General features: G+C 41.4%; 3 protein-coding genes and 1 long non-coding RNA gene across 4 annotated transcripts in view; 1 reads left to right on the plus strand and 3 right to left on the minus strand.

The window, feature by feature from the left end:
* PPP6R2 (protein phosphatase 6 regulatory subunit 2) overlaps positions 1 to 27625 on the minus strand; it is a 1004265-nt gene that overhangs the window by 758122 nt on the left and 218518 nt on the right. The window lies entirely within an intron of this gene.
* LOC310743153 overlaps positions 1 to 27625 on the plus strand; it is a 187193-nt gene that overhangs the window by 125566 nt on the left and 34002 nt on the right. The window lies entirely within an intron of this gene.
* LOC310744067 (olfactory receptor 13H1-like) lies at positions 14843 to 15778 on the minus strand (the record flags this gene model as incomplete). Its single annotated transcript, XM_083574810.1, has 1 exon — positions 14843 to 15778. One exon carries the CDS (start codon positions 15776 to 15778, stop codon positions 14843 to 14845), a length of 936 nt encoding a protein of 311 aa, XP_083430936.1.
* Positions 22778 to 23701, minus strand: LOC310743057 (olfactory receptor 10R2-like; the record flags this gene model as incomplete). The annotated part of the gene is made up of 1 exon (XM_083573145.1): positions 22778 to 23701. The coding sequence occupies one exon, from the start codon at positions 23699 to 23701 to the stop codon at positions 22778 to 22780; it is 924 nt and encodes a 307-aa protein (XP_083429271.1).

A 27625-nucleotide genomic window follows, 5' to 3' on the forward strand; every position in this document is an offset into this window, starting at 1 on the left:
ACCTATACCATTCTCAAAACCTTGGCCTACCCCCATACCCTGTAAGTTCTTTTTCATAAAACTCCAAGAAATATTGTCAAAAGCTTTCTCCGTGTCCACAAATATCAGGACTGCTTTGGTATTTATATTCACTTCTAACTTTTCCAAAATGTCAATTATGTTCCTCAAATTATCAGATAAATGTCTTCCCGGTAGAAAGCCCGCTTGGTCCTTATGAATCTCTTCCATCAATACTTTTCTCAGTCTCTTAGCCAAAATGTCAGCAAAAATTTTGTAATCCACATTTAGTAAGGATATGGGACGGTAGTTCTTAAGTTGAGTCTTTTCAGTTTCCGTTTTCGGTATTAGTGTAATATAAGCCTCTTTCCACGATTCCGGTGCCCTTTTTCCTTCCAAAATTTCATTGCAGACTTCCTTCAAAGGTTGTAATAACCACTCTTTCAAAGATCTATAATATCTGGAAGTCAGCCCATCCGGTCCTGGAGACTTGCCTAGTTGCATATTTTGAATGGCACCTTCTATCTCCTGGTCAGATATTTTGCAATTCAACATTAGTTTGCTTTCTTGTGAAATTTTTTGTAATCCATTTGTTTTCAAAAAACAATCAATGTCCATTTCATTCTGTGGCCCTTGTGAATATAGTTGTTTGAAGTACTTCTGGAAGCAATTTCTAATCTCATTTGGATTATGTATGTCTTTTCCTTCTACTTCCAAATTTGTGATGGTATTTAATTTTTGTCTTTTTTTCAATTGCCAAGCCAATAATTTCCCACATTTATTCGCTGATTCAAATGTCTTCTGTCTCATTTGTTTAATTTTCCATTCTGTTTCCTGATTCATCAATTCCATATATTGTACTTGATAAAGTTTTATTTCTCTCAAAATCTCCTGCGACTTTGGCTTTACTCTCATTTTTTTCTCCCCTTCTTTTATTTTCTCCAAAATTTTATCTTTTTTCTCATTTCGACTTCTCTTCTTTATTGCATTCTGTTGTATCAAGAACCCTCTCATCACAGCTTTACTTGCATCCCAGATTACTCTTTTTTCAACATTTGTTAACATATTTATTTCAAAATAGTCTTTCAAAGTTTTTTGGGCCTTCTTATATACTTCTTCATCTCTAAATAGGGTGTCATTCATCCTCCATCTAAAGGTGCCGGTTGTTGTTTGCTTCATCTCCATCTTTACGGCATTATGGTCAGAGCAAGTTTTGGGGCAGATTTCCACTTTTTTATCTTTGGTGCCATTCCTCTAGTAATCCAAATTTGGTCAATTCTAGTCCATGTCATCTTGGCTTCAGAGAAAAAAGTTCCCTCTCTCCCCAGGGGGTTCTTAGTTCTCCAGATGTCAATCAAGTCCATATTGTCAGTCATTTCAAAGAAAGTTTTTGGTAGTCTACCATCTTTGGTGACTACCTGTTTTTGTGCCTTGTCCATGTTTGTAGATACGACTCCATTCATATCCCCCATCAGGATTATATTATAGTCCATATAGTCCAAAAGGGTCTCATGCAACTTCTTAAAAAATTCAGATTTCCCCTCGTTCGGTGCATACACCCCTACAATAAAAAATTTCTCTCCTTGAAGTTGAATTTCAATTGCCAAATATCTTCCTTGTTCATCTTTGAAAATTAATTTCGGTAAAAGTTTCTCCTTTGCTGTCAGACCGCTGATGCTCCGTCTGAGTCTCCTCCCCGCAGACACCAATTTAAGACTCTCTGCTTACTCCACCTCTTCCTCTGTTCCTTCCACCTCTGGTTCCACCTGTCCGTTGGGGTCTCGCCATTTCTAGACTCTTCTGATGCTGAATCCCCTGAGCCTTCCCCCTCCCTCCAGCGGGCTTTAGGAGCTGGCTCCCCATCCAGGTCAGTGCTCCTGCTCCTGAGCCCCTGACATTTGCGTATATCACCACTCCTCTCTTTTTGACCTTGTCAGACGAAATAAACTCTTGTCCCAATCTCTTGTTGATAAGTATTTTCCTGTGAAGCCTCATTACATGTGTTTCCTGTAAACATATCAAGTCCAATTGTTCTTTTCTTAAAATATGAAAAACACCTTTTCTCTTTCGAGGGGAGTTAAGTCCATTACAATTCCAACTTAAAAGTTGCAACGCCATGGTAAATTACTTAGTTTTCCCTCCAACTGCACCAAGTTGTTGTTCTTCTTCTGTCGGTGGTTTGTCTTTCCCTGGGCCAGGGAGTCCAAATGATAAGTTTGCTATGTCTAGAATTCCTTTTCCTGATGCATATGGCTCCTCGCCAGACTCCGCTTCCTTCTGTAGGTCCTCCTCGTGATCTTTCAAGAACTTGTCTTTATCATTTACTGTCCTTATTCTTATTTTCTTTCCTCTGTATTTGAAAGACAGACCTTGGGGAAATTCCCACCTGAAGAGTATTCTATTTCTTCTCAGTAGAACAACCAGATCTCTGTAATAGGCCCTTACATCCAAGATATGTTTAGGTATATCCTTAAAGATCTCCACAAATGTATCTTCAATTTCCAGAGTTCTTTGGTAGTGCAAATTTAAAATTTTATCTCTTTCTTCTTTTGTTCTTAAGGTGATCAAACAATCTCTTGCTTTATTCTTTCCTTGTCTTTTGCCAAGTCTAAATGCACTCACTATCTTGAATTCTTCTTTCCCCAGGTCCTGTTGCCAAAAATCTTTTAGTTCCTTTGTAAGGAAGTCTACCAGATTATCTTTCTCACTTTCAGGTACTCCTCTGATTCTTAAATTTCTCTCCTTTCTTTGTAATTCTATCATAGACAGTGTCAGGTCATGTTCTTCTAATTTCTTATATACCGGTGGTATCTTTTCTTGAACGACGGTTGCAATTTCCTTAGCTTCCTCTGCTAACTTTCGAGTCGAGGCTGATTCCTCCAATAGTTTTTCAATGGACTGTGTATTAGAGTTTACCTTCTTTCCCAGTTCATTAATACTTGTAGTGTTCAAATCAATTTTTGCTGAGGCCTCAGCTACTTGTTTATTTGTCTCTGCAACCTGTTTAGCTAATTTTTCCAAAGATGCATCAATCTTGCCAAGTGCTTGAGCCAATAACTCTTCAGATGACATAGCTTTTGGCTTTACTTGCGAAGCAGCAGCTCCTGCTGTGCCTGCTGCTCCGGATGTTGAAGCCCTTCTCTGGTGTGTAATATCTGTCTTGTATTGTCTGCCAGACCTGGTGATTTTTTCCTGTGTCAGCTCTATCTTCCCTTTTCCATCTGGCATAACACTCTCATGCACAGCCCAAGGTCAGTCTCACGCCTGGAAAAATTTGTTTTGAAGAGGAATTTTCCACAGCTTAGTTACTTAGTGGCTTAGTTGTTATTGCAACATAGTCTCCTCTAGGGGGACACACTTCCAACTTCACTTTGCAACTTTTAAAACAAATATGGTCCTTATAAGTCCCCAATATCTCTTAAGAGCCACACTTTCAATGTTCTTAAAAGTTACTTTCAATAGCAGTACTAGAGACACTGTATCTTTCTTTCAGAGTTAAATCAAAATTCTTTACCCTTAAAGTGTTGACAGTTCATCCCGGTAATCGGCTTCCCTGTCATAGGCAGTCCGTTCCCAGGTTTTAAAGGCAGCAGATAAACCTTTACTCCTCTTTTCTTGCAGGATAAATATTGCTCAAATTTCACCCCTCTGTCCCTGCAAACAGGGGGGAGGTCGCATTTTTGGTGCTGGATTTTAAGCCTTTAATTAACGTCTTTCAAAGTTGCAGCTTTACAGTCTCTTTGCTTTGATCTATTTACAAGACCGGAAAGGCAGACTTCCTGTTTGTACCTTTCCCGTTTCAGTGCCAAATTATTAAATTTTTTCTCAAAATATTTGCTTGATCCTACTCACGGGTAGTTGTTTTAGCTTCCAATTGTCCAGAAAGAAATCAGCGCTCTCCGACTATGGCTTGCGGCTTCACTCCGCGAAGAGGGTAAATGACTCTCAGCCCCGCGCCGCACACCCCCTTTCCGTTCCGGAGCCTTTAAAAAGGCTCTTTCACAGCGGGGGGGGGGCGCAAATGGAGCCTGCCGAGTCTCCGAGTTCACAGGCTTCACCGCCTGTGATTTCTTCGGGTCCCCGCTTCGCCGCAGTGGCCAGACCCAGTCCCCGCGGAGCCGATTCCCTCCGGAGCTCAGAGGGAATCCGCCATTCGTCACTGGCGCTGCCCGGAAGTCGATGAAAAATGTCGGATGGAAGTGAAAAAAGATTTAGAAATTTGGTCAAATTTGAAGCTTTCCTTGTTGGGTCGAATTGCAGCTATAAAGATGAATGTATTGCCTAGAATGTTGTTTTTGTTTGAAACATTGCAAATTGTGGACAAGATGGACTGTTTCAAGAAGTGGCAGAAAGACATTTCTAAATTTGTCTGGCAGGGCAAGAAGCCCAGAATAAAATTCAAGATATTAACTGATGCAAAAGAAAGGGGTGGATTTAGCTCATTACAAGGACTTGGTCACTCTGCTGAGAAAGAATAATATACTATTTAGATGGGAGTTTCCACAAGGCTTGTCTTTTAACTACAAAGGAAAGAAAATTAAAATAAAAACAGCGCAAGACAAAGAACAATTTCTGGGAAGGAACGAGGAGGACCTTCTGAAGGAAGTGGTGGAACCTACAAATGCAAAGGAAGTAACAGATATCTTAAATTTAACATTTGGGCTCAAAACACCGACAGAGGAAGAACAACTGCTTGGGGCAGTTGGGGGAACAACTAAGTAAATAACAAGATGGCTCTGCAATTTCTAAGTTGGAATTGTAATGGACTGAATCTTCCCAGAAAAAGGCGTGAGGTTTTTCATATTTTAAAAAGAGAACAATTGGATTTGATTTGTTTGCAAGAAACCCACGTGACCAGAGTACACCGAAAATTACTTATTAATAAAAGATTAGGACAGGAATTTATTTCATCAGATAAAGTGAAGAAAAGAGGAGTGGTGATCTATGCAAAGGAAAAGTTGGCTCCTAAGTTAATTTTTAAAGATGAACAAGGAAGATATTTGGCAATTGAAATACAAGTCCAAGGAGAAAAACTATTGATAATAGGAATTTATGCTCCAAATGAAGGGAAGTCAGAATTCTTCAAGAAATTGCATGAGACATTAATGGACTATTTGGATTACAATGTAATTATGATGGGAGATATGAATGGAGTGGTCTCTACAAACATGGATAAAGCACAAAGACAGGTGGTTTCCAAGGATGGGAGACTACCAAAGACTTTTTTTGAAATGACAGATAATATGGACCTGATTGACATTTGGAGAACAAGGAACCCTCTTGAGAGGGAGGGAACTTTCTTCTCTGAAGCAAAAATGACCTGGACTAGAATTGACCAAATTTGGGTAACTAGTGGGATGGCACCAAAGATAAAGAAAGTGGAAATCTGCCCAAAGACTTGCTCCGACCATAATGCCGTAAAGATGGAGATGAACTTAACAACAGCTGGCTCCTTCAGATGGAGGATGAATGACTCCCTATTTAGAGATGAAGAGGTGTACAAAAAGGCCCAGAAAGTGGTGAAGGACTACTTTGAGATAAATCTGAGAAGAGAGGTGGAGAAAAGAGTAATTTGGGATGCAAGTAAAGCCGTCATGCGAGGATTTTTAATACAGCAGAACGCTATAAAAAGGAAGAGACAGAATGAGAAGAAGGATAAGATTCTGGAAAGGATAAAAGAAGGAGAAAAAAAACTGAGATCAAAGCCAAAGTCACATGAAATTTTGAGAGAAATTAAGTTTTATCAGAGGCAGTATATGGAACTGATGAATCAGGAGATAGAATGGAAAATAAAACAAATGAGACAAAGGACATTTGAATCGGCAGACAAATGTGGGAAACTTCTGGCATGGCAATTGAAGAAGAGACAAAAACTGAATATGGTTACAAGCCTAGAAGTTGAAAGAAGGAATATTTATAAACCAAATGAGATTAGAAACTGTTTTCAGAGTTATTTCAGGAGACTTTACGCACAAGGGCCGGTGAATGAAAAAGAGATAGAAGAATTTCTTTAAAAACATGGATTACAAAAAATTTCTGAACAAAGTAAAGTGATTTTGAACCAGAAGATAACTGAGCAAGAAATAGAGGGAGCCATTCAAAATATGCAATTGGGAAAATCTCCAGGACCAGATGGATTGACTTCCAGATACTACAAAGCTCTGAAAGAATGGCTGGTACAACCGTTGAAGGAAGTCTGTAATGAAATTTTAGAGGGGAAGAAGGCACCCGAATCGTGGAAAGAAGCGTATATTACACTTATACCAAAATCTGAGACTGAGAAGAACCAGATTAAGAACTACCGCCCTATATCATTACTTAATGTGGATTACAAAATTTTTGCAGACATTTTGGCAAAAAGATTGAAGAGAGTTTTGGTGGGAGAGATTCATAAAGACCAGGCTGGCTTTCTTCCAGGAAGACTTTTATCTGACAATGTGAGAAACATAATAGATATTATGGAATTATTAGAAGCCAATATTAATACTAAGGCAGTATTAATATTTGTGGATGCTGAGAAAGCCTTTGACAATATCTCTTGGAGCTTTATGAAAAAGAATCTTGAAGGGATGGGGGTAGGCCAAGGTTTTGAGAATGGTATAGGTGCAATTTATTCTGAACAATAAGCAAAATTAATTGTAAATAATGTGGTTACTGAAGAATTTGCTATTGAAAAAGGGACACGACAGGGGTGCCCAATATCCCCATTACTTTTTATATCTGTCTTGGAGATTTTATTAAACATGATTAGAGGGGACCAGTTGGTTAAAGGGATTCAGGTCGGAGCTAAACAATATAAATTGAGAGCGTTTGCAGATGACCTAGTATTAACTTTACAAGAGCCAGACACTAGTACGAAAAGAGTTTTAGAGCTAATACAAGTATTTGGTCAAGTAGCAGGTTTTAAGCTGAATAAACAGAAAACGAAAGTACTGGACAAAAATCTAACAGTTGCTGAAAGAGAGAGGTTCCATACTGAAACCGGATTAATGGTAGCAAAGAAAGTGTAATACCTGGGGATTAATTTGACATCTAAGAATGTGAACTTATTTAAAGACAATTATGAGAAATGTTGGACAGAAGTTAAGAAAGACTTAGAAATATGGTCAAATTTGAGACTTTTCTTGTTAGGCCGAATTGCTGTTATTAAGATGAATGTTTTGCCGAGAATGCTGTTTTTGTTTCAAACATTGCAGATAGTGGATAAAATGGATTGTTTCAAGAGGTGGCAGAAAGAGATATCTAGATTTGTCTGGCAGGGCAAAAAGCCCAGAATAAAATTTAAGATATTAACTGATGCAAAAGAAAGAGGGGAATTTGCCCTGCCAGACTTAAAACTGTATTATGAATCAGCAGCTTTTTGCTGGCTGAAAAATTGGCTACTTCTTGAGAACACAGACATTTTGGATTTGGAAGGGTTCAATAACAGGTTTGGTTGGCACGCATATATATGGTATGACAAGGTTAAAATTCACCAAGGTTTCAAAAACCATATTGTTAGGAAAGCACTATATAATGTTTGGATCCGGTATAAAGATTTGTTGGAAAACAAAACCCCTAGGTGGCTGTCACCAATGGAAGCTAAGGAAGTGAAAAAACTTAATATGGAATCTAAATGGCCAAAATACTGGGAAATTATAGAACAAGAGGAGGGAAAAGTGAAACTACAGAGTTATGAGAAATTGAAGTCTAAAGTAAGAGACTGGCTTCATTATTACCAGATAAATGAAGTATTTAAACAGGACAGGAAAATTGGCTTCCAGGTGGAGAGATCAAAATTAGAAACAGAATTGTTAGAACCCAATACTAAGAATTTGTCAAGAATGTACAACTTGCTGTTGAAATGGAATACACAGGATGAGACGGTTAAATCAGCTATGATTAAATGGGCACAAGATATTGGTCATGACATTATGTTTGCTGACTGGGAACAGTTATGGATCACCGGCATAAAGTTTACGGCATGTAATGCCTTAAGAGAGAATATTATGAAAATGATTTATAGGTGGTACATGACCCCAGTCAAGCTTGCAAAAATCTACCATTTGCCCAATAATAGATGCTGGAAATGTAATGAAACTGAAGGTACTTTCTACCATCTTTGGTGGACGTGCCCAAGGATTAAGGTCTTCTGGGAAATGATCTATAATGAAATTAAGAAGGTTCTTAAGTGTACCTTTCACAAGAAACCAGAGGCCTTTCTCCTGGGCATGGTAGGCCAATTGGTGTCAAGGAAAGATAGGACGTTCTTTATGTATGCTACAACAGCAGCATGAGTTCTTTTAGCAAAGTATTGGAAGACACAAGAACTACCCACGCTGGAAGAGTGGCAGACGAAGGTGATAGACTATATGGGACTGGCTGAGATGACTGGCAGAATCCGCGACCAAGGAAAAGAGACGGTGGAAGAAGATTGGAAGAAATTTAAAGTTTATCTTAAGAACTGTTGTAAAATTAATGAGTGCTAAAATGTCATGGGTAATGTAAAACAGAATTGCAGTGATAAATGATTGGGTAAGAGAAAAAGGATTAAAGAAAGTGAATTATAAGTAATTGAAATTAGGGGTTGCTGAAAAAGTTTAAAATAGGGATGCAGAAAAGGGAGGTATGGGGAAGTCGTTGAAATAAGGCTTAAGAAAAAGAGGTTATGAAATTATACGTGTTTATATGTTTGTTTGTCTATGTATTGTCAGTTGTAATGTGTTTTAATTTATGTTGGAAAATCAATAAAAAAAATTATATATAAAAAAAGAAAGGGGTGGATTTGCCTTGCCAGACTTTAAACTTTATTATGAATCAGCAGCGTTCTGCTGGCTGAAAGACTGGCTGCTTCTTGAGAACACAGATGTCAGGGGCTCAGGAGCAGAAGCACAGGGGAGAGAGGAAATGGAGAGCGAAGGGGAAGAATCCGAGGGCAGCGTAGGGGAGTATGACAGTGGCCCGAGAGATTCCATGAGCTTCTCCAGCGAATCAGAAGATTCCCAGAAGGGGGCGCCGATGGTCAGGGCAAGGGGGGTCCCAGGGGGGACGCACCAGAAACAAGGAGCCAGCAGGGACCCCCAAAGCAGCAGCGGGGGATCAGGACCAGTTTCCCCACCAGAGCGTAGTGGGGGGGAAGAGTCACATGTGTCTCCTCCAGCAGGGAGAGAAGATGAGTCAGGGCTGACCACGCCTCCATCGGAGAGTGGGGGAACGGAGGGGAGGTCAGCTGCAGCTAGCCTCCCTAGAGGGGGAAGCAGTGACAGCAGCAGTGAAACGGTCAGGAGGAAAGTTGCCGGCTGGGCGCGTGCGCCAAGTTCAAATGTACAGGCGCGCAGGACAGCAGGAGACCCGGATTGGGAACCAGCTCCTAAAGCCCGCCGGAGGGAGGGGGAAGACTCAGGGGATTCAGCGTCAGAAGAGTCTAGAAAGGGCGAGACCCCGACGGACAGGCGGACCCAGAGGAGGAAAGAGCAGAGAAAGAGTTGGAGCAAGGCTAGAGTCTTAAACTGGTGTCTGGGGGGAGGAGATTCAGACGGAGCTTCAGCGGTCTAGAGTTTGAGACGTAGAGCTGCGCGCTGCGGCTGTGGAAATGAAACTGAACTTCAATAAAGACTTTTGTACTTAACAACGAAGCGGCGTTGGTCCTTTGTGAGCTGGGACCTCGGGCAGCTCTGACAACAGACATTTTGGATTTAGAAGGTTTTAACAATGTTTTTGGGTGGCATGCATATTTGTGGTATGACAAGGTCAAAGCACATAAAGCATTTAAAAATCATATTGTTAAGAAAGCTTTGTTTAACGTTTGGATTAGATATAAGGATTTATTGGAAAATAAAACCCCAAGGTGGTGGTCGCCAATGGAAGCGAAAGCTCAGAAAAAGCTCAATATGGAGGCCAAATGGCCGAAATATTGGGAGATTTTGGAACAAGAAGGAGATAGATGGAAACTGCAGAGTTTTGAGAAACTAAAAAACAAAGTGCAAGACTGGCTTCATTACTTTCAGATAATGGAGGCTTATAATTTGGACAAGAAAATTGGCTTCCAGATGGAAAAATTTAAATTAGAAACAGAACTGTTAGAACCCAAAACTAAGATTTTGTCAAAAATGTATAACTTGCTGTTGAAATGGAACACTCAGGATGAGACAGTTAAATCTGCTATGATTAAATGGGCACAAGATGTTGGACATAACATTATGTTTGCTGACTGGGAACAGTCGTGGACCACTGGGATGAAATTTACGGCATGTAATGCCTTAAGAGAAAATATTATGAAAATGATATACAGGTGGTACATGACCCCAGTCAAGCTTGCAAAAATTTACCATTTGCCCGATAATAAATGTTGGAAATGTAAAGAAAATGAAGGTACATTTTTTCACCTTTGGTGGACGTGCCCTAGGATTAAGGCTTTCTGGGAAATGATTTATAATGAATTGAAAAAGGTATTTAAATATACCTTTGTGAAGAAACCAGAGGCCTTTCTCTTGGGCATGGTCGGCCAATTGGTGTTAAAAAAGGATAGAACTTTCTATGTACGCTACAACAGCAGCAAGAATACTCATCACAAAGTATTGGAAGACGCAAGATTTACCCACTCTGGAAGAATGGCAGATGAAGTTGATTGACTTTATGGGATTGGCAGAAATGACTGGCAGAATCCGCGACCAGGGAGAAGAGTTGGCAGAAGAAGAATGGAAGAAATTCAAGGACTATTTACAGAAATACTGCAATACTAATGAATGTTGAATTATGTTGGATTGAAATTAAGTGGTTTCTAGCTGTAATGGTATAAAAGAATATGAAAAAATGGTTCTTTTTTTATATAAGTAAAAGTTTAAGCCACAATAATTTAAGATGTTGGATAGAAAATAAGGTGTTTTTTAACTGTAATGCTATGGGATAAGGATTTGCTGGACAAATAATTTGAACTGGAATACAAGAAGGGGAGGTATGAGGAGGTCAGGGAAATATGTTACTGAAAAATAAGTTGTGAACTTTATGTGTTTTTATTATTTTTTCTTTTTACTTTTTTCTCTTTGTTTGTATAAAATGGAAAACTCTAATAAATATCTTATAAAAAAAAAGAAAAAAAAGAGAGGCATCCAGGGGGGGTGACTCTGTCTGAGAGTCCACTGGGGGACCAATGAACCAAAACACCCCTCCCAATGGCAGCCTGTGCAGGGTTGGGGCATCCAATCCATGTTGGGGGGGTGACTCCACAGCATAAGTTCCACCCCACCAGGTTCTTATCAGGAATTTGGATGCTAAGTTCAATACCTTTTCCTGTTTAGTGCTGATAGATTGTAGTCTTAGCACACTTAATAGGCACAAATCAGACAGTAGATCTGCTTCATGTTCAAAAGGTACAGTGGTACCTCAGGTTACATACGCTTCAGGTTACAGACTCTGCTAACCCAGAAATAGTGCTTCAGGTTAAGAACTTTTCAGGATGAGAACAGAAATCGTGCTCCAGAGGCATGGCAGCAGCAGGAGGCCCCATTAGCTAAAGTGGTCTTCAGGTGAAGAACAGTTTCAGGTTAAGTACGGACCTCCGGAAAAAATTAAGTACTTAACCCGAGGTACCACTGTATTGGCTTGTCCACGGGAGGTGAATCAACAAGGCTTCATGGTAACATAGTGGCTTCAATGTTCTCTTGTTGACTTGCCCTCACCTCTTGAGTTGCCCACTACTCTGCCAGGAGTCTTCTTCTTTGGCGATCCCTCGTAGCCGAGTAAGATTGTCTTCCATAAACATGGTTTTAACAATGAGTCCATAAGTGATTGTGGAGGCCAATTCTGGATCCACACGTCCTTCCACAGTGGGGACATGGGTTTCCAGGCGGGAGTTGATCACAGTGTGGATTTGCCAAGCGTGCCTTCCTCTTGGCACAGGTCTCCCTTGCGTCCTGAGTTCGAGTGTCTTCAAAGCCCATGACACCTTTGGTGAAGGCTGTTCTCCAATTGGAGTGCTTGCAGGCCAGTGTTTCCCAGGATTGATAATTTTGGCATCCCTAAAATCTGCTGGGATCGCTTCTCTTTCCCAGATTTTTCCGATTAGCTTGTGAAGTTGTTGTGCAAGTTCGATTCCACCCACTTTGAAGATTTTAGCAGGTATCCCATCAGGTCCACTGGCTTTGTTGTTTTTCATTTGGTTAATAGCTGTACACAACTCTCCTAGATTTGGAGATACTGCAAGCTCGTCTCTAATTTGTTTTTGTGGAATTTGTGAGAGGACCTCAGCAGCTACGGGGGAGATGCAGTTAAGGAGATGTTGGTAGTGTTCTTTCCAGAGCAGTGCAATAGCTTCTTTATCTTTTAGAAGTGTGGTACTATCTGCTGAGTGTAGGGGGCATATGCCATGATTTATTGGCCCATAGATGGTCTTTGTGGCTTTAAAGAAACTCTGTACATCATGAGTGTTGGCTAAGTGCTGGATCTCTTGAGCACTTAGGTAAAGGTAAAGGGACCCCTGATCATTAGGTCCAGTCGTGGCCGACTCTGGGGTTGCATGCTCACCTCACTTTACTGGCCGAGGGAGCCGGCGTACAGCTTCTGGGTCATGGCGAACCAGAGCAGCGCACGGAAACGCCGTTTACCTTCCCACTGGAGCAGTACCTATTTATCTACTTGCACTTTGATGTGCTTTCGAACTGCTAGGTTGGCAGGAGCAGGGACCGAGCAACGGGAGCTCACCCAGTTGCGGGGATTCGAACTGCCGACCTTCCAATCGGCAAGTCCTAGGCTCTGTGGTTAAACCACAGCGCCACCCGTGTCCCCTTGAGCACTTAGTATAAACCTATTGGATATAGGTAACCCAGATCAGAGGGAAAGTGTCCCACAATGAAGTCATCTAATCTGCTTTTTTTTGGAATTGGGAAGATTACTCAAGCTCTGTGATGAAGCAATCCTTTTCCTCCTTTTGATCATATTAGGGAACAAACACTGTTCTTATATAGGGCAGCAAAATTCCAGATTCTGTGGAGTCCTGTCTAGCTGCTAAGCCAAAAGTGTTGTCTTTGCTGTTGTTAAATTAGGCAAGCAGTCAATAAGCAGTAGAGGCACAATAGTCTTGCAATAATTTTGCAGGTGTCAGCAAATAACTTGGTAGTGAGACCTTAAGTCATAAACTATTGAGTTGCAGTGAAGGCAATAACATCTGCAAAACAACAGGCAAACGCAGTGGCAGAGCAGTAAAACAGTAAAATTAAGCAAGAAAACAATCAAACACTAAAACCAGTCCATAAAACAATAAAACTTAACTATAAAATCGGAAACTCAGTTGGGGCTGCTGGCGCTGTCAACATCTGACTGGAAGTCTTGCATTTTATGATTCTAATGGCAGAGGTTCAGAGAGAGAGAGAGAGAGAGAGAGAGAGAGAGAGAGAGAGAGAGAGAATGAGAGAGTTATATAGATAGATTGATTGATATTTCTTTCTTTGATGGTGTCTGTATGGTTCTGTCATGGCCTTGGGCTAGTAAAATAAAGCTTATCTTCTGAAAGGTTCTTATCAGGTTGCAGGTGGGCTGTCTGATGCTGGATACATACATGCCCAATGCCATAGCCAAACCTACTGTTTCCTGTAATCAATAAAGCTGTGGCTTAATTCTGTTTGATCGATATTGATCCAGAGTAGATTCCAATGTATAGCTAGCAGAGTAAAAACTTAAACACACTGCAGGAGTCCCAAAAAATAGACCAGAGGCAATTGTATTTCATCCAGCAGAGCTTTACTGCTACTGAAGGCAAATGAGCATCATGGTCACAAATCCAATACAATCAGGATTGGCCCTGTCCATAAGAAATCCGGTTGCAGCAGACTTAACTTAAATTTACAACTTAACTTATAATAAGACTAAAGCCTTAACACTAAGCATACTATATACAGAACACTACACCAGAAGGAAAGAGAGGCAGAAAGTGAAACCCAGGCTCTTTCTGGCCTTATTATTATAGTCAACATGGCCTTGACAGAAAGAGATAACAGAACTAATTTAACCCAGCTGTACTCAGCTTCTTTGAAGGAATAACCCAAACATCATGAACCTTCTGCTTGCTTCTTTCACACAGAGAAGCTTCCAGTAGCTTCCAGAACCATCTCTACACATCAGATCAATACTTTCTGCACTAAGAAATGCAAAGTGACAAATTCAACCCAATGACAGTCTCCTTGTGGCATTCTTGTGGCCCTCCCTTCATCTGCTGTGACCATTATGCACCTGTGCGGGAAATACTGGATAAGTCTCACACAGTGCTGTTGGGGACTTCAATATCCATGTCAAGGATGCCTCAAATGGGTTGGTTCAGGACTTCATGGCCTCCATGAGAACCATGGGGCTGACTCAGGGCATCGATGGTCCAAGACATGTAGCTGGGCTTACCCTCAACCTGGTCTTTGCCTTAGAGGGGATTGGTAATACTCCATTGACTGTTTTAAAACCGTTGTACTGGCTGCCAGTTTGTTTCTGGGCCCCATTCAAGGTGCTCACATTATTCTTTAAAGCCCTAACTGATTTAGGCCCCAAATATCTGAAAGACCACCTCCTTCCCTACTGACCCTCTTAGGTCCTTAAATGGCAGCTCCTCCTCCACCCCAATCTGCATGGCCCCTAGTGAGAGATGAGGGGAGCTGATTTGTTTATGCTTATTTTACAAATTTATAAACCACATCACAGCCTAAGGCTACAAAAGCAGTGTCTGTGACAAGATTTTAAAAAGATGAAATACAAAAAAAGAAATAAGCATTCCAAAAACTGAACCATTTCTACAAATTTTATTTATAAAATACAAAGTATTACATTAAAGGAATTCAAAAGAGCATTCAGGCACTCAAGAAGTGTATTCAGATATATTTAAAGGGGGCTAGGGATCCATTTTCCTGCCCATTACCCTCCACAAGGCTCCTTTCACATCCTTGTTCCTCAAACTATAGATCAGAGGGTTCAGCATTGGAGTGATCACAGCATAGAAGACAGCAACAAATTTGTCCTGGTTTGAAGATCTGCCTGGTGACCTTAGGTACATGGCCATAGCTGTGCCATAAAAGATCCCAACCACTGTAAGATGGGAGCCACAGGTAGAAAGAGCCTTGCTCCAACGCTGAGCTGAGCGAATCCTCAGCACTGCCAGACTAATGCGAACGTAAGTCAGCAAAATGAAGGCAAAGGGTACTAAGAGAGTGAAAACACTGCTGCCTAGTGAGAAACCTGCATTGGCTGAGATATCAGAACATGCTAGCTTCACAACAGCCTGAACTTCACATGCAAAATGGTTGATGACATTGTGCCCACATAGTTTGATCTTCATGGTGAAGGATGGTACAAGGGTCAGCAGGGAGGCCAAGACCCACGAGGAGACAGCCAGACAGCCACACAGCCTTCTGTTCATGATCAGCGTATAGTGGAGTGGCATGCATATCGCCACAAAGCGGTCATAAGCCATGACAGCCAACAGAATGCATTCCGTCGTCCCAAGGAAGAGCGAGATACACATCTGGGCAAAACATCTGGCATTGGAGATAGTGGGCCTCTCCGTGAAGCTGTGGGCCAGCATCTGTGGGACTGTGCTGGTAGTATAACAGATGTCAAGAAGGGAGAGGTTGCCTAGAAAGAAATACATGGGGGTGTGGAGGTGAGGATCTGCTATGATCAAGAGGACAATAAGGCCATTCCCAAGAAGAGTCATTAGATAGAGGAAGAGAAACGCGACAAAGAGCACCCTGCGCATGAGTGGCTGGCTAGAGAGCCCAGTCAGGAGGAAGATCTCTGGTGTCGTTTCATTATCATCTTCAGGAACCATGGCGTTGTAAATCCTTCCCAAGATGTGGAATTATCTGCCGGGATAGTAAAGATGCCCCCAAACTATATTAATTGGAGTGTGACTCAATCCCATTACCATTATTGTTGGTGAAATGATAATTTTATAATGGTGAAATGCTTATTTTATAATGTCATCAAATAATTCATGTTTCTTTGAACAAGGGATGGATGAATATTTCAGATTCAATTTCTCACTGTTTCTAAACCTTTTCAGTTTTAAATTCAGTTCTCCATATATCAACATTAGTTTGTGATTGATTGATTGATTGATTGATTGGTTGATTGATTTAAAAGCCCTTGTGAAATTTCATTAGCATCTTGGCTCTAATTTTTCCTAATATACACATATTCTATGTGAAGAAAATTACACTCTGTGTGGAAAATGTATCCTTGGAGCAGAGCTATGAAACCCCAATCTTGCTACGTACAATGGTGGTACAAATCCACCCCCTATGCAAATATCATATATACAGTGTATTTAAATGTTCTAGGGAAATCTGTGACTCTCCAGATGTTGCTGGACTACAACTCCCATCATCCCTGACCATCCTGGCTAGGGCTGATTTCCAACCATATGCAGGAGGGCCATGCATTTGTGCCACCACTGTAAGTAAACTGTGCCAACATACTTCCAGTGCTCCTTGCAAATTGAAGTGACCCAGAAAGGAGTTAAGTGCTAAGAACTTAACATCTGAAGGAGGATTCCCGCTCCTTTGCTGTTTTATATTACCCTTTTCCTAGAGCAGCATTCATTGCTTTCTCTCCAAACATGTTGGTACCATCAGATGTAACAAGCATGATATTTGACTAATGTGTTCTTGTTAATTGTCCTGTTTTATGTTGTACTCCACATGTAGCAGTGGACATACCATTCTCTAAGTTTTATTTGCTGCCACAAAAATTCTTACAGTCATAGGGGTCACATCCAAACACAGATGGAAGAAATTGTCATGTTTGGTTCTCTCAGGTTCTCATTTTCCCCATCTTAAAGTCAGTTCTCCACATGTCTGCTACAATTTGCATTATTATTATTTTAACAATCCTCATGAAAATTATTCAGCATTTTAGTTTGAATTTCTCCTAAAAAATAAATTTTATATGCAGTTTTGACTGACGTTCACATTTGTGCAAGCACCTTCCCTATATATAATGCATTTTTGTATGTTATTATCAGTTCCATATTCTTTTTACATACATTTTCTCCTAATATATGCATTTTTGTGAACATTGCTTGCTTAGAGAACTGCACCATAAAATTTGGATAAGTGCAAGTTCTGGAAGATGGCTGTGTTTCAGTTCTCATATTGATTCAGAAAGTGCAAATTTGGGGGGAGGGGTATAGCCAGGTACTTTAAATGTATGCTGTGGATGTGACTATAGTATGATATTGTGTGGTGTTAATAGGGTGGTGAACATCTCTAATGGAAAAAAATTATGGGTGTTCTCCTAAAAGAATCAATTACTAAAGTCAGCTTGCTATATTACAGTTTAAATTTTTGACAAAAAATGTAAAATACATACAAAAGAAACTTGAAATATTTACCTTATGGGGTGTCCTGTTGGATAACATTTGTTGAAAGGGAAAATAGGTTGCCTGATGGATCTGAATCAAATAGCCTTGTGCAGCCTAATCTCACACACATTTCCTTAAAATTAAGTTCCATTAACCTCCATGCGGCTTCCTCCCAAGTAAATGTGCCTGTAATTGCAGCTTTAGGAACACTTCTAAAAGAACATAAGAAGATCTAATCCACTAACATCGCAAGGGGATTTCAAATGTTTTGATTAAATTTAAGAATAAATAAAACACCTTTCTGGTTATGACACCAGTCTAAGAAACAGCAAATGTTTGATAAAACCATGAAAAACCAAAAACGCTTCTTATATCATCTGACTTAATTAGGCTGTGTTAACAAATTTTTTTTGGGGGGGGGACCAGAATATCTCTACTGATTCAAATGGCAACAATGGAAAGCTGAATCAATCTTCTCAACCAAGTTTCTGATCACAAGTGGTTAATTCTTGTCTTCATGGCCTGAGGAACCATCAGGTCTAGGCCCCCATCTGAACAGAATAAAATCCAATCTCTGTGTGTGACTAGAAAATAACAATTTTTATAATTAAAACTTGAAAACTCATTATCATGAGTCTTCATATCCCTGAGAGATTTCAAAAGTTATCTGTACAGACTTCATACCTCTGAGAATATATCCTAGACAGGCAATTAAGAGCAAACTTAGCATGGGTTATTTATTTATTTGAATGGATTTTTAAAGACATATTTTTGTCCATATGGCATTGAAAGCAGCATACAACAAAGCAGTAATAGAGCAGAACACAAATAATGGCACATCATAACTGTCAGAGCCGCCCGAGATCCCAGCTCACAAAGGACCAACGCTGCTTCGTTGTTAAGTACAAAAGTCTTTATTGAAGTTCAGTTTCACTTCCAGAGCCGCAGCGCGCAGCTCTACGTCTCAACTGTCAGACCGCTGATGCTCCGTCTGAGTCTCCTCCCCCCAGACACCAATTTAAGACTCTCGCCTTACTCCACCTCTTCCTGTGTTCCTTCCGCCTCTGGTTCCGCCTGTCCGTTGGGGTCTCGCCCTTTCTAGACTCTTCTGACGCTGAATCCCCTGAGCCTTCCCCCTCCCTCCGGCGGGCTTTAGGAGCTGGTTCCCCATCCGGGTCTCCTGCTGTCCCCCGCGCCTGTACATTTGAACTTGGCGCGCGCGCCCAGCCAGTAACTTTCCTCCTGACCGTTTCACTGCTGCTGTCACTGCTTCCCCCTCTAGGGAGGCTAGCTGCAACTGACCTCCCCTCCATTCCCCCACTCTCCGTTGGAAGCATGGTCAGCCCTGACTCACTTTCTCTCCCCGCTGGAGGAGACGCTGGCCCTGACACATGTGACTCTTCCCCCCCACTACGCTCTGGTGGGGAAACTGGTCCTGATCCCCCACTGCTGCTTTGGGGTTCCCCTCTGGCTCCTTGTTTCCGGTGCGTCCCCCCTGGGACCCCCCTTGCCCTGACCATCGGCGCCCCCTTCTGGGAATCTTCTGATTTGCTGGAGAAGCTCATGGAATCTCTCGGGCCACTGTCATACTCCCCTACGCTGCCCTCGGATTCTTCCCCTTCGCTCTCCATTTCCTCTCTCCCCTGTGCTCCTGCTCCTGAGCCCCTGACAATAACATTGAAATTGGGCATATTTATAAAAATTATACCAGTTCATATATGTAAAAAGAAATCTTTAAGCAGTTTACATAAGATATAACCAGGAATGAAAAAGTCAATATGAATTCATATAAAAATAAAAGCAAAGTGTCATTTTGTTATTGACATTTAAAGCCCTTGAGTAACTTGAGACCAAAATACTGTACAGTGGTACCTCAGGTACTTAATTCGCTCCAGAGGTCCGTTCTTAACCTGAAACTGTTCTTAACCTAAAGCACCACATTAGCTAATGGGGCCTCCTGCTGCCGCCATGCCGCTGGAGCACGATTTCTGTCCTCATCCTGAAGCAAAGTTCTTAACCTGAAGCACTATTTCTGGGTTAGCGGAGTCTGTAACCTGAGGCATATGTAACCTGAAGCGTATGTAACCTGAGGTACCACTGTATTGGAAAATCATGAAAGACCATTGTTATCTTGGGGAGATTTGAGTCAAGCCCAGCGATTGCCCCTCACGTGCCCAGACAATTCCTAGGCATGAGTCAACTAAGCAATTCATTCTGTTTCTTGCCGTCAGCATGATTCTGTGAAAGAGAGTACAGCTTAGTACCACCTGTCAAATTCTGGGCTATTCTTCATGCAGAGTCTGACAGTAACACACTGGATGGCACCAGAGGCTTGTCAGGCATTTAAGAGCATCTAGATGGAGAGCCAGAGAGGGATCTCCTTTCGCCCTTGCCACCTCTGGGGAGGAATCCTCTGGCCTTGCCCTCCAAAAGGGGCTCTCAGGCAACCACGTTACCTTACAAACAGCCATAAACACTGTGATGGGATGTTGAGCTGCTTGTGCGTAAAGTTCCTAGTCCCTCAGTGTTTGGCTAAGTCCACAAACCACTGTCTGTAACGGAGCGCCATAAGCATGGCTCCGTCAGTCGCTGGCAGAATCCGACAGTGGGCGTTTACGGAATTTCTTCCAGCATAACAGCTCCTTAACGGAAGCACGTCTTCTGGACTCTCTATGTGACAATTTCCGGCGAGGAGTGGGTGTCCCTATAGGAGGTCCTGAAACCTCCCCGCTGTTCTCGCTGGAATTGTCTCTGAGCCATTCTTCTGACTCGCTTTCCCTTGGAGCTCTTTCTCGCCCCCTGCTGGTTCCCTCCTCCGCTGATAAGTCTCTCTCAACCTCTGGGAGCCCTTGCACCACCTGTTCTTCCGATGACAGTTCCCTGACAAACACAATCTGATTTCCCTAACTCTAGTTATAACCCTAAAGTCAAAGTTTTTTATTAGAATTACTTGTAACTTTTAAGAGATCACATATATCTATAGTTTTAATTCTATTAATGTTTAATTGCTTTTAATGATTGCTTCCCCACTATGCTTTTAGTTGTTTCTATTTTATCTGTAAAGCCATCTTGAGTCCCTGTCAGAGAAAAGGGGGGGATATAAATCACAATAATTATTATTTTAGAGTCACTGACCTATGTCCATTTACCCATAAAATACACCTTCCAGCAAAGTTGCTTTTGTACCCTAAGATCTCACCTTGCTCTGCACATCCTTTGTGTGAGTTCCTCTGCTCATCTGTACACGCCAACTGTTACGTCTTCAATTCATTTTTGTTGGTATTTGGTTAATACTAAAAAGAATTTCCCAGAAGTCTTAAATCACAAAAGCAAACAGCAAAGAGAAGTGACTTAAAATGACTAAGTTAGGTCCATTAATTTCAGTGGGTCTACTCTGAGTAACAGTTGAATACCACCCATATTCTTCCCACTTGCCCTTCTCACCTTCTTCTGTTGTCCCCATTGTATTCAAGTATACATTATGAGCCCCTCTGAGCAGAGACCTGACATTTAAGAGTCTGTAAGCAACATGTAGCAATTAAAATTTTAAAAGCCCAATCATACTGCTCCACTTACAGTGTAGTTTAAGACTAAGTCCAACATGCCATCTAAAAAAATTACCCTGCATGTTCTATGGCTATTTTACTTTTTTCCCTGCACTTTCATGTATTTGTATATGATTAAACATTAGAACCGTAACCTATTTATTTGTTTAGAATATTCATATAACTACTTTTCAACAAAAAGTGTTCCAAGTGGCTTATATCGTAGAACAGAGGGACTTTGGAAACATTCCAAAAGAGTTTTCACCTACATGATGTCCACTCCCAGTTGGGACTGGACTACATCTCCCTCCAGCTCTCACTCTTACCCATACTGGCTGGGGCTGATGGGAGTTGTAGTCCAAAATAGCCGGAGAGCAGCAGGCTGAGGAAGGCTGTTTTAAAACATTTTAATCTTAATTATGGTTCCCTCTAGTGTCTCACTCTATCTTGAGCCTTGTGGATTTCATGGAGCAGATGGTATCAACCACTTATGCCTCACGAAACTAGGCAGAGGAGGTAGTGGGAAGTGTTATGTACTGAAGTTCTCACCCTGGGCCAGCAGGGGGATACTGTAGATAGTTATGCAAATGAAGGATCGAAAAGTGACGTTCAGTGATTGGATAGTTTGTATGCAAATGAAGGATCGAAAGTGACGTTCAGTGATTGGATAGTTTTAGAAAGCTGCAACAGTTACAATTCTTCTGGAGCTCTATATAAGCAGGCTGGCTGAGCTCCTCAGTCAGTTCTGTTCCAGCTTACAAATAAAGAGCTGCTTTGGAAGAATCGCTGTGTCGTCTGATATGTTCGCCCACAACTTAACAGGAAGTGTTTGGCAAGTATTTGTTCCAAAAGTCCTCTCCTCGGCCCTCATCTTCCTGCCGTCTTCTTGCTGGGCCACAGGGCTTTGCACCCTGGAAGCACATAACCAAGCACCAGACCCAGGCAATGCATGATGATAGTTGTCAAGAACACCACTAAGACAAGCTTTTTATTTGTATTTTTTATTTGTTTTATTTATGCCACCTCCCCACACCCCATGAGCTCAAGGTGGTGTACATGGTTAGACTACGAGATGGTGAAAGGCCTAAGGTCACCCAGTGAGCTTCATGGCTGAAGGGGGTTCGAACCCTGGTCTCCCAGGTAATAGTCCAACACTCTATCAAACAACAGGATAGCAGCTTCCTGTGGAAAAATATCAGACCAGTTCACAAAGGCATTAGAAACTATCAAAAACAGATAGTAAAACACAATCACACTTTTAACCCCACACCAGTACAGTAACAGCTTATTTCTTTCAAGCAAGTTTTCAAGCCATCATGATAAATAAATAAACCATTTCCCTCCAGACTTTGTTAAAGTTATCCAAATTCAGTTTATGCATTAAAAACACAAAGCTTTCTTGAAAAATAACCCCTGCATCATGCTCACCACACATTAGGAACCACACACTCCTGCTCACCTTTCTGTAAAAGCATCTGAGGTGAGCAGCCAGAGGGGTGATCCTAGCCTTGTCCGTTCATTTTGTGAAAGAGCAGAACAGCATTTTATACTGTTTTTATATGTTTTAAGAACGTGAAGTGGTTAATGCATTTTTCAGATGAATGAGTAAGATAAAATAGTGGTTGGATCCCCAAGGATCATCAGAGAAGCATCTTCACACTGGAACCAAGTTGTATCTTTCTCTTCTCCAGTTGGGCTGTGACAGGAGAGCAGGCTGTGTGTCTCAGCCAGGCTTTCTTTAGTTCTTATAAATACCATTTGTGAAACACTGAATTATTATACATATTTCTGCGAAGCGATGCACTTGGAAACTACTTCACAATGTACATTATAGAAATGGAACTGAACTGAAACACAAAAAGACAGGGTAGGGAAATGCAGAACTGTCCATCTGGAGTCCATTTTCAGTAGAACATTTCATCTATCCCTTAGGAAGAAGGCAACCCCGACACATCACCTTCCTAAGTGCTCCCTTCACTTCATTGTTCCTTAGAGTGTAGATCAGAGGGTTGAGCATGGGAATGAGAACAGTGTAAGACACCGCAAGGATATGGTCCTGACCTTCAATATAGCTGCCTTTAGGTCTGGCATATGAGAAGATGGCACAGCCATAGTGAAGAAAGACCACTGTCAAGTGGGCTCCACAGGTGGAGAAGGCCTTGCGACAGTACTGAGACGAGCTCATGTTCAGGGAAGCCATCAAAATGCACCCATAAGACAGCATGATGAAGGAGAAAGGGATGATGAGGATCATGGCAACCAAGGCTGTAACAGTAACTTCAATAGTTCCATAGCCAGGACATATCCTGCTCAGCACAGGAGGGATGTCACAGAAGAAATGGGGGATATGGTTGGGCGCACAAAATGGCAAAGAGAAAATCACTCCAGTGAGGAAGGAAGAAAGAATGAAACCACCACAGACAGACCCCATCACTAGGCCCCAACAAATCCGTTGGCTCATGAAGGTCCCATAGTGTAGTGGGTGGCAAATGGCCACATAGCGGTCCCATGCCATGGCTGTCAACAGCAGACAGTCAGCCACACCTAAGGCCACAAAGAAGAACATCTGAGCAGCACACGATGCCAAGGGAAAGGGCTTATGGGGAGCCAGCAGGTCACAAAGCATTTGTGGTATGACCACCAAAGTGTAGGCTGTCTCAGAGCATGAAAGGCTGCCCAGGAAGAGGTACATGGGTGTATGGAGGAGAGGATCAGTCCACACCACAGTCATAATCAGCCCGTTGCCTGCCAAGGTCACTGCATACATCAGGAGGAAGAGTCCAAACAGCAGTCGGGCCAAGCCTGGGTGACTAGTGAACCCCAACAGGACAAACTCGGTCACCATGGTACAGTTGATAGAAGGATCATGAACCATCCCTGAGCTGTAGTGGAAGTAACACAGAGTGACATATACCTACATCAGTTATGAATGCCATTAGCAGAAATATGCAAGAGGATTGGTAAACCTGAACTGTCATTGTGGGTTTGACCCTCTAGTCCAGGAGTCACCAATTTTGAGGGGCCTAGGTGCACATTAGAATTCTGTGAAACTATCATGAGAACCACAAATTACCCATGTTATGGAAGAAAAACCAAGGACATTCTCACACACACAAACCCAGTCAAAACAGCTAGCTATAACATCAGCCAATTAGAATACAATCAAAAAATAAGGCCAAACCTGCCAAAAAAATAAGCCAACTAATTTGTGTTTGGCAATATTCTCTCATGCACCACAGTAGTTATAACTGTAGTATATAACTCTGCTGTGCTTTATCATATAAAACAAGCTATGACCTGTGTTAGTAGTGTAGCAGAGGCGAAGCAAGGTTTCACACAGCAGACAAACGCTTTGCAGCTATGGAAAACTCTCATTTACCAGATTCAGTCCAGTGTTCACCACTTGGTAACTGTTCATATAACCCCTATGAGCAATCACCTTGTGGAAGATTTTTTCTGCACATGAGCAAAATTAGCCTCCAAAATTATCCATCCTGCTTGTGAGCAGCAAACTGGTGTATGTGTGCATGTTCTCTGTTGACCAGTGGAATTTTGAAAGAGTTGGGGAGGAGGCAAAAAAGAAAATTATCTTCTAAGAAATTTCAGCTCAGTTAATAAGGAGGGGTACTATTTACTGTTTTGTGAATTCATGCTGTTAGATGAATGAAGCAATGGACTAAGGAAGAAAGGCATAGGAGCCAAACCCATTCTTCCTGTCAAAAACAAGAGTAAGCAATATTTACGCAGGATCCCTATTCTCCACTTTTGGGGGGAAATTGGTGTGGGCCATTTTGCTAAATATTCGCAGGATGATGGTGGCATGTGGCTGAAATTTTCCATCAGTTCAACAAGAACCTCCAAAAGAATACTCTCAGAAAAATGGAAATGCTTTTCTGAGCAGATTTAAGCCCAGCTCTGGGTGGATGTGCATTCACCAAACTGGAGCTCATATTAGTATGAACTTTGCAAGCAGCATTAGAGCATGGGGGAAATGATAGTATGCTGGAGAGATATAGAACCTGTGCACCACAAGGTTGCCAGGGGCTCAGCTAGGACTTTTTACTGGACTCTGTTCCTGTGCCTCTAGCTCTTATTCAGAAGTATTCTGGCTTCATTTCATACCAGGACTCTCTGCCAGGCCCCTCACTGCCCATGCTTTGCACCCTCCTTGAGTGCTTTCTCCTGGCTGGAATGTGTCCTCAAAGTCTGAAAATGACTCTTGCTTCCTTGAATGGAGCATAAAGGGGGGTGAGTGTGTGTAGAAACTAATCTGTACAAGTGTAAAATGTATAGTCACTGTTCTCCTGCTTTTGCTTCTGGCCTCACCCACCACTGGCGTTTGGCCCTCAGAAGGGAATGTGACCCTTCATCCGAGAAACACCCCCCACTGTCTCCTCAGTTCAGGACAGATGGAGAAGTTGTCCTTTTGCAATTTCCCATATGAACTGACCTGACCGGCTCTGACCCAGCCTGCAGCTCCTGGGCTAATGGGCAGATCCTTCCGATTTCACCCTTCTCCAAATGTTGCAATGCAGGTCTCCACTCAAGAAGGCATTTTCAGCTGCGCACTACAGAATAAAATGCATAGATTTGCTATAAAGGTAGTCTAGAAAAGGACTGGGGAAGGAACAGGTGGGAAGCACAGCAGTCGTTGGATTCAGACCTGGGTTAGGAATACTTTCATATTTTCACTCTTTTCAGGTGGAATTCAGTCATATAGCAAAAGTTGATTTGGCAAAAGTTGATTGGGCATTATTGTGCAAAAAAATAATTTTCTCTTCCCGCCCCCCACCCCGCCACCACCAAAACCCCAGACGTTTTGCAATACAGAAAGTGGTAGAGAAACGCACTGGGGAATGGAGGGCAGCAACTGTTTGACGCAACCTCGAATGAGCTCCCCCAAAATTATTCAGAATGAACGTTCAGTGACTAGTTAATGTTATCTAATTTGCTCACAAATTTTGTGTAAAAAAACAACAACACAAAACCACTGGGATGTATAATCAATAAATAGGTCATTTGCCTTTGGGGCAAAATATGTTTAGAATATATTTAAATATGAATGTTTGTGGAATTTTTTAAGGCAAATGAGGCAACAGGGCAGAAAGGATTTAGGAATGAACACATGCAAAAGTGGTACACGGGAAATAGACTGTTCATTCAGGTTTTCCAGGTTTTGCAACAATGCAAAAAACAAACAAACCTGCACAAGCTGGTGAAACTGGGTGTGTGGGGGGGTTGCATATTACAAGAAATGATCCCTCTTTTGAAATGCCTTCAGCTTTCTTCGGGGAAATGTTACACACCCTTCAGCATTTCTCTGATGAAAATAGAGATGTCCTATTCAATTATTATTATTATTATTATTATTATTATTATTATTATTATTTTACTATTTATACCCCACCCAACTGACTGGGTTGCCACTTTGGGCAGCTTCCAACACATATAAAAACATAATAAAACATTAAAGATTTTTTAAAATTCCCTATACTATTCAGATGTGTCAGAGCTGCCCCTGACAAGATGGCTCAGCAGCTGAATAACTCCATACCCTTCAACATTTCTCTGATAAAATAGGGACATTGTAAGGGAAAACGGGACAGTCTAGGATCAAATCAGAAACTGGGACGGCTTCTGTAAATCTGGGACATCCCTGGAAAATAGGGACACTTGGAGGGTTTGATGTTAGTGGTCTCCAGTAGGAATGGTGGAAGATTGTCAATTCCATTAGCATTTTAAAAACAAATCTATTCACACTTTATGACACAGTACACAAATGGAAAAACAGGTACCCTTTGAAATCTGCACTTACCTGAATGTTGTGGTGCACTTCTCCAACCAATGTTTGCAAAAATGCATATATTAAAGAAAGTGTGCATAAAGATTAATGTATTAGTGAAAATAACATACAAAAATGCCTTCTATTAGAGGAAATTGCTTTCAAAAATGTGTACATAATTTCAAAGTGCATACAAAAATGTCTTTTTATGAGAAATTCACACTAAAATACTAATGAATTTTCATTAGGAATTTATTATTATTATTATTTTTGCAAATTGCTGAAGTGTCATGAACTGAATTTGAGGTTGCAAAAATGTGAAACTGAGGAAACCAAAATGGACAAATCCTTCTACTCCTAGTCTCCTTCAATCACTAGAAGAGTGGATCTCAAATATGATGATGGGACATCCAGAAAATAGAAAACAATGCAGCATGAATCCTTCCCCAAATATAATATTGTCCTTGAATCGTCCCACCCCAGTTGCCATCCTCTGCCACCACACCCTTTGAGAGCCTCTGCACTAGAATAACAGAGCAGAGCCCTAAAAGCAGAAGGCAGCTGGCCAAGAATGACATTGTTCATGGCTGAAATATATATATAATTTTTTTATTATTATTATTTTGTCCAGTAGCATCTTAGAGACCAACTAAGTTTGTTCTGGGCATAAGCTTTCGTGTGCATGCACACTTCTTCAGATACACACATTGTTCATGGCTGTGATATTAAAGTTCTGTACTGGTCCCTTTTTTGTCTCCAAAAGCTTCTATTTTTTCTCTGTCTATTGGTCACCTCACAATAATTTCCATCCCCAGACTCCCTTCTGCCAGCCCCTGAGCCTCAAATCCCCTAAATGTGCAGCTCAGGATGTTTGGGTGGCCGAGGAGAGTGACAGATGAATATATACATGTTGTCGGTCCTTACCTCCAAGTATCCTGGGAGATAGTACATAAGATCTGTGCAGAAAATGAGAAATTGCCCAGCTAC

Source organism: Podarcis filfolensis (genome assembly GCF_964270895.1).
Source record: "Podarcis filfolensis genome assembly, chromosome: 10".
NCBI lineage: Eukaryota > Metazoa > Chordata > Lepidosauria > Squamata > Lacertidae > Podarcis > Podarcis filfolensis.